At 37.2% G+C, this 8,110-nt stretch overlaps 1 protein-coding gene across 1 annotated transcript in view; it reads left to right on the top strand.

Moving 5' to 3' along the window:
- Positions 1–6,981, top strand: part of LOC103269392 (interferon alpha-inducible protein 27-like protein 2) — a 10,084-nt gene extending 3,103 nt beyond the window's left edge. Inside the window, exon 2 of the mRNA XM_021717057.1 lies at positions 6,593–6,981. Coding sequence (XP_021572732.1) covers positions 6,593–6,981 — 389 coding nt within the window. The remainder of the gene's footprint in view (positions 1–6,592) is intronic.
- Positions 6,982–8,110: the final 1,129 nt, after the last annotated feature.

Below are 8,110 nucleotides of genomic sequence, written 5' to 3'. Positions count from 1 at the left end.
ATGACTGGTCACAAGCAACAAACCCAGACATCAAGGCATTAATAGAGAGAATTAAAAAAATTGAGGAGAGACAAGAGGAAAATAGGAAAGAGCTGATGACAGAAATAATAGCAGTAAAAAAATTCTGTGATGGTAATAAATAACTAATAAGCAGGGAAAGCAGAATTAGTCAAGCAGAAGAAAGAATCTCAGAACTTGAAGACCAAAACACAGAACTATCCCAAACTGTCAAAAACATAGAAAAGAAGCTTAAAAAGTCAGAACAAGACCTTCACGAGATGAATGATTACTTCAAGAGACCCAATCTAAGAGTAATTGGCCTTCCTGAGGCAGAGAGAGAGTCAGAGGTCACACTGGAACAGACATTTCATGAAATCATCCAAGAAAACTTCTCTCATTTCATCAGTGATGCAAAAATTCAGGCACAGGAGATTCAGAGAACCCCTGCAAGACAATAAATGAGAAGACCAACTCCCAGACACGTAATAATTTGCCTAAACAAAGTAGGTAGAAAAGAAAAAATCCTAAAGGCAGCAAGAGAAAAAGACCAGACTACCTACCAGGGAAGACCAATTAGAATATCAGCAGATTTATCTACAGAAACCCTTCAGGCTAGAAGAGACTGGAGCCCTATTTTCAAAGTACTAAAAGATAAACAATTTCAATCAAGAATAATCTACCCAGCCAAGCTAAACTTCATTAGTGAGGGAGAATTGAAATCTTTTCCAGATATCCAATCCCTAAGAACCTACACTGGCACCAGACCACCTCTACAAGAAACACTTAAGAAAGTACTGAACACAAAAGAAAAGGAAAAAAGAACAACAGCATTCTTCACAAGAGTACAGGCAAAAGATTAAAAAACACATGAACCAACTCTAAAACCAAAAGAAAGACAACAAACAAACAGGAACAACAACTCCATAGGAACCGTATGACAGGATCAACTCTTGCATTTCCATAATTAGCCTAAGTGAATGGACTAAATGCACCACTGAAAAGACATAGAATGGCAAAATGGATAAAATATCACCAGGCAACAATCTTTTCCCTTCAAGAGACTCACCTCACTAGAAAGGACACTCACAGACTCAAAGTAAGAGGATTGGAAACAAACTTTCAGGCAAATGGAGCACAAAAGAAAGGAGGAATGGCGATCTTAATTTCAGACAAAATACCCTTCAAGCTATGAAAAATTGAAAAAGATACAGAAGGCCACTACATAATGATAAAAGGTTCAATTCATCAACAATAAATATCCATCTTAAACATATATGCACCCACCATAGGAGCACCAACTTGCATAAAGCAGCTTCTGGTAAACTAAAAAAAGATATTCACTCCAACACCACCATAGCTGGGGACTTCAACACCCCACTCACAACCCTAGACAGATCATCAAGACAAAAAATCAGCAATGAAATCTGAAACCTCAATGTGACTCTTGACCAAATGATACCTACAGAACACTCCATCCAAAGACCACAGAATATACATTCTACTCATCACTGCATGGAATGTACTCTAAGATCGACCACATACTTGACCATGAATCAAGTATAAGCAAATTTAAAAGAACCGAAATTTTACAATGTACCTTCTCGGACCACAGTGGAATAAAAATAAACATCAAGAACAACAAGGTCCCCCTAAAACCCACAAAGACATGGACACTAAACAGCATGATGTAAACAACTCCTGAGTCAATGATGAAATCAAGACAAAGATTAAAAAGTACCTGGGAACAAATGAAAATGAAGAAACATCTTACCAAAATCTCTGGGACACCATGAAAGCTGCAGTAAGAGGGGAATTTATATCCCTACAAATGTACATGAAGAAAATGGAAGAATCACAAATTAATAGCCTAACAAGTCACCTAAGGAAGCTGGAAAAGCAAGACCACCAAAATCCGTATTTCAGCAGAAGAATCCAGATAACCAAAATAAAAGCCCAAATCCAGGACATAGAAGACAAAAAGATAACACAAAAATCAATGAAACAAAAAGCTGGTTCTTTGAAAGGATAAACAAGATCGAGGGTCCCCTAGCTTGACTGACCAAGAAAAAGAGGAAAAGCCCAAATAAACACAATCAGCAACACAAAAGATGAAGTCACATCTGACTCTGAAGAAATACAAAAGATCATTAGAGACTACTACGTACACTTGTATGGAAACAAACTTGAAAACCTTAAGGAAATGGAGGACTTTCTGACATCACACAACCTGCCTAGGTTGAAACAAGAAGAAATGGAGACCCTAATTAGACCAATAACAATCAAGGAAATTGACCACGTAATAAGAAAACTGCCTACAAAAAAAAAAAGCCCTGGTCCAGATGGATTTCCAGCAGAATTCTACTAGACATTTAAGGAGGAGCTGATACCAATCCTACTGAACATATTCCACACAATTGAGGAAGATGGAACTCTCCCCAAATCATTTTACGAAGCTAACATCACATTGATATCCAAGCCAGGGAAAGACCCAACAAAGAAAGAGAACTACAGGCCAATATCTTTGATGAACATCCTAGCAAACCGGATTCAACAACACATCTTAAAAATCATCCATCATGACCAAGTAGACTTCATCCCTGGGATACAAGGCTGGTTCAACATTTGTAAAACCATAAATGTAATTAAATACATCAACAGATGTCAAAACAAAAACCACATGATTATATCATTAGATGCAGAAAAAGCTTTTGATAAAATCCAGCACCACTTCTTGATAAAAACCCTCGAACATCTAGGCATACAGGGAACATACCTCAATATAACAAAAGCCATCTATGAGAAACCCACAGCCAGTATACTCCAAAATGGACAAAAACTGGAAACATTTCTCCTGAAAACTGGAACAATACAAGGATGCCCACTCTCACCCTTCCTGTTCAATATAGTATTGGAAGTCCTGGCTAGAGCTATCAGAGAGGAGAAGGCAATCAGGGGTATCCAAATAGGAAAAGAGGAAGTCAAGTTATCTCTCTTTGCAGATGACATGATTGTGTATCTTGAAAACCCAAGAGAATCTGTCAAAAATCTCCTTATGCTGATAAAGGCCTTTTGCTAAGTCTCAGGATATAAAATAAATGTGCAAATGACAATCACATTTCTTTACACCAATAATAAACAAACAGAAACCCAAATAAAAAACACAATTCCATTCACAATAGCCACACACAAAAAATGAAATACCTTGGCTCCTTCCTAACCAGAGTTGTGAAAGACCCTTATAATGCAAACTAGAAAACACTGCTCAAAGAAATCAAAGATGACACAAACAAGTGGAAAAATATCCCATGCTCATGGATTACAAGAATCAACATTGTGAAGATGTCCATCCTACCTAAGGCAATTTAATGCAGATTTAATGCAATACCCATCAAATTACCAGCAACATTCTCTCAGACCTAGAAAAAACAATACAGGATTTCATATGGAAACAAATGACCAAGAATAGCCAGAACAATCCTTAGCAAAAAAAAAAAAAAAAAAAACAACAACAAAACAAAGTAGGCAGTATCACATTACCAGACTTCAAACTTTATTATAAAGCTACAATAATCAAAACAGCTTGGTATTGGTACAAAAACAGGCATATAGACCAATGAAATAGAATTGAGATTCCAGAAGCTAATCCTCAATTTCTCAACCAACTGATCTTTGACAAAGCTTCCACCACCTACCACTAGGGAGAGGAGAACCTATTCAGTAAATGGTGCAGGGAAACCTGGCTGACCACATGCAGAAGACTCAAACAAGACCCCTATCTGTTCCTATACACAAAAGTTAACTCTAAATGGATCAGAGACCTAAATGTAAAACCTCAAACCATAAGAACCATAGAAAATGCAGGACATACCGTTATGGAAATTGGAACTGGCATCCAATTCCTGAACAAAACCCGAAACCCACAGGCCATAAGATAAGATATACAAGTGGTACCTCATTAAACTGAAAAGCTTCTACAAAGTCAAAGAAAACATCAAGAGAGCAGGCAGACAACCCACAGACTGGGAAAAAGTATTTGCCAACTCCAGGTCCAACAAAGGATTAACATCTTGGATCTATAAGGAACTCAAACGTGCTGAAAAGAAAAAAACAAACAATCCCATTATAAAGTGGGCAAAAGATACGAACAGACACTTCTCAAAGGAAGACATCCGAGCAGCCAACAGACACATGAAGAAATGGTCAGCCTCACTAAACATCAAGGAGATGCAAATCAAAACCACACTGAGATACCACCTAACTCTAGTCGGAATGGCCATTATCAATAACTCAAAAAATAACAGTTGCTAGAGAGGGTGTGGTAAAAAGGGAACACTTCTACACTGTTGGTGGGAGTGCAAACTAGTGCAACCTCTGTGGAAAGCAGTGTGGCGATTCCTAAAAGCTCTAAATATCGACCTCCCATATGACCCTGCAATCCCCCTACTGGGAATATACCCTGAAGAATTCAAATCACTCTATCAAAAAGATACCTGCACATGAATGTTTATCGTAGCATTGTTCACAATAGCAAGAACCTGGAACCAACCATGCTGTCCATCAAAGGAGGACTGCATTAAAAAATGTGGTACATATACATGATGGAATACTATGCAGGCATAAGAAAGAACAAAATCATGAATTTCGCAGCAACCTGGATGGAAGTAGAGTCTATAATACTGAGTGATCTCTCACAGAAACAAAGATCTGAGTATCACATGTTCTCACTCATATAGTGGCCCTTGAACATCTACCATAATACTATAAAAAAAGGACTGACAGTGGTGGGATACTATGGGAACGTCGGGAGGGGAAGGGATGTGGGACTAAGGGTAGTCAATATCTGTCTGCGGATGGGGAGACACACCTTATTAACAAGGGTGCCTGAACGATGCACATTTGTATACCTAACCCTTAACTGTACCCCACAATTTTATAATAAAAAATATGTTTTAAAAAAAGAAATGGAGTTATATGATTTATTTCACAGAAAATTTTTTATTCTTTGTAAATTCTTTATTCATTATGAGCAACAATTATAATGATTTATGAGCAAAGATTCTTACCATGATAAGAGAAAGGCATGATCAAAGTGAGAACTTAAAAAGCTTCTCAACAAATTCAATAATGAAATAGAAAATGCATATTAAAAATTACCAACCAGGAATCAGGGAGTTGAAGAATGCAATATTTGAACTATAAAACTCACTAGAAAGTTCAAAAACAGTCTAGATGAAACAGAAGAAATAATAAGTCAACTCAAGGATAAGTCGTTGAAAAAACATTCAATCAGAGAAGCAAAAGACAAAAAAGAGTGAAGAAAGTTTAATTAACTTATGGGGCATCATCAAGCAGACCAAAATACACATTATAGGTGTCTTGGCAGGAGAAGAGTGAGCCAAACAAACAAACAACCAGAAAGCACACTCAAAGAAATAATGGATGAACACTTTCCAAATCTGGGAAAGAAAGTAAACATCCAGATTCAGGAAGCCTAGAGGATCTCAATAAAATAAACCTACAAGATAAATCCCACACCAAGATAAATCATAATCTAATTATCAAAGTAAAAGGCAATGAGAATGTTGCTGAAAACAACAGAAAAAAAGCCACTTGTCACATACAAAGGAACCCCTCCTCCTATATCAGCAGATTTTTCAGCAGAAACCTTGCTGGCCAGTAGGGCATGAAGTGATATAGTCAAAATGCTGAAAGAAAAAACTGCCAGCCAAGAATACTACATCTGACAAAAAACTATTCTTCAAAAATAAAGAAGAGATAAAGAACTTCCCTGGGATACAAAAGCTGAAGGAGTTCAACACTAGATCTGTTTTTACAAGAAATGAGAGTGGAAGTCCTACAGGCTGAAACGAAAGGACACTAAACAGTGACACAACAGCATGATAAAGTATAAAAATCATTGTCATAGGTAAATATATAGTCAAATATAGAGCATCTTATTATTGTAACAGTGGTGGGTAAAGCAACTTTTAATTTTAGTTCAGAAGACAAAATTATTAAAGTAACTATAATTAAAATATGTTAGAATACAAAATATGAATGTATGTACATTGTAACATCAATATCATAAAGTGTATGTGTATGGAAAAAGTAAAAGAGTAGAGTTCGTGTATGTGAGTGAAGTTAAGTTGAATCTGCTTAAAATAGACTGTTATAACTATATTTTATGTAAGCTTCATAGTAACCACACAGAAAATATCTATAGAAATTACACAAAAGAAAGAGACAAAGAAATTTAAGCATATCTACCACCACAACAAAAATCAATGAAACATAAAGGAAGACAGATGCAAAAAGGGTAGCAAAAGAACTACCAATTAGAAAACAACAAAATGGCCACAGTAATTTTTTAAAATTAATAGTTACTTTAAATGTAAATAGATTCTCTCTCTCTCTACCCCTTCCTGTCTCTTTCCCCTCTGTCTGCCTGTCTCTCTTCCCTCTGTTTCTCTCTCTCTTCCCTCTTTCTGTCTCTCTCTTCCCTTTGTCTCTTGCTTCCCTATGTCTCTCTCTCTCTCTTTCTCTCTCTTCCTTCTGTCTGACTCTCTATCTCTGTCTCTCTCTCACTGTCTAGAACAGTCAGCTGCTGCTGCAGTCGGAGGAGCCCTGGCAGTGGGGGCAGTGCCTGTGGCGCTCGGTGCCCTAGGTGTCACTGGGGCAGGAATCACTGCCTCCTCCATGTTAGCCAAGATGATGTCCCTAGCAGCCATTGCCAACCGGGGTGGAGTTGCCATGGGCAGTCTGGTGGCTACTCTGCAGTCAGTGAGTGCAGCCGTACTCTCCACATCATCCAACATGCTGCTGTGCTCCATGGATTCCACCTTTGAGGCCTGGTTGGGGAATTCAACACAGTTACCTCCTCTTCTAACTGAACCCAGGGCTGAAGGGGATCAGCCAAAAGAAAACGTACTCCAAGCTGAACCTCCAAAACCCCCACTTGGGTCAGAGAAACACGAGGAATAAAGACCATGTGCAGGCGGCAAAAAAACAAAAACAAAAAACTTTTAATGTAAATAGATTAAGTTCCCCAATAAAAAGACATAGGGTAACTAACTGGACTTAAAATCATAACAAAAAAAGTTTCATGAAAACAACAACCAAAAAAGTGCAGAGATGGTCATGTTTACATAGTATAGAATAGTCTCTAGGTCAAAAAGTGTCCCAAGAAACAAAGAAGGATATTATATAATGATAAAAGGTTAATTCACCAGGAAGATGTAATAATTAAAAATATAAATTCACTCAACATCAGTACACCTAAATATATAAAGCAAACATTGACAGAACTGAAGGAGGAAATCAACAGCAATACAATGGTAGTAGGAGACTTTAATAACTTACTTTCAATAATGAATAGATCATACAGACAGAAAGTCAATAAAGAAACAGCAGAGTATAACAACACTGTAGACCAAATTGACCTGACAGAATATGCAGAAGATTCCACTCAATATCAGCAAAATATACAAGCATACACCAAACATTCTCTAGGATAGATCACATGAGAGATCACAAAACAAATCTTAATAAATTTCAGATTAAAATCATGCTAAATATTGTGTCTGGCCAAAATGGAAAAAACTAGAAATCAATAGCATAATGAAAAATGTAAAATCCACAAGTATGTGGAAATTAGACAACACATTTTTGAACACCAATGGGTTAAAGAATGATTTAAAGAGACGTTAGGGAATAAGACAAATGAACATGAAAATACAACATACCAAAATTATAGGATGCAGCAAAAGCAGTCCTAGAAGGGAAGTTTATAATAATAAATGCCTATGTTTTTCTAGGTCACAGTCTTATTGTGTTACCCAGACTGAAGTGCAGTGGAATGATTATGGCTCACCACAGCTTGACTTCCTGGGCTCAGGTGATCCTTTTGTCTCAGCTTCCCAAGTAGCTTGGACTACAGGTGTGCATCACCATGCCTGGTTAATTTTTTAGATCTTTTTGTAGAGACAAAGTCTTGTCATGTGGCCCAGGCTGGTCTTGAACTCCTGTGCTTAAGCGATCCTCCCATGTCAGTCTCCCAAATTACAAGTGTGAGCCATCATGTTTGGCCAATAAATGCCTATCTTTTTTAAAA

This window comes from Carlito syrichta, unplaced genomic scaffold (assembly GCF_000164805.1).
Source record: "Carlito syrichta isolate Samal-C Ts95f unplaced genomic scaffold, Tarsius_syrichta-2.0.1 Scaffold309203, whole genome shotgun sequence".
Taxonomy (NCBI): domain Eukaryota; kingdom Metazoa; phylum Chordata; class Mammalia; order Primates; family Tarsiidae; genus Carlito; species Carlito syrichta.
This window is presented reverse-complemented; position numbering and strand designations above follow the sequence as displayed.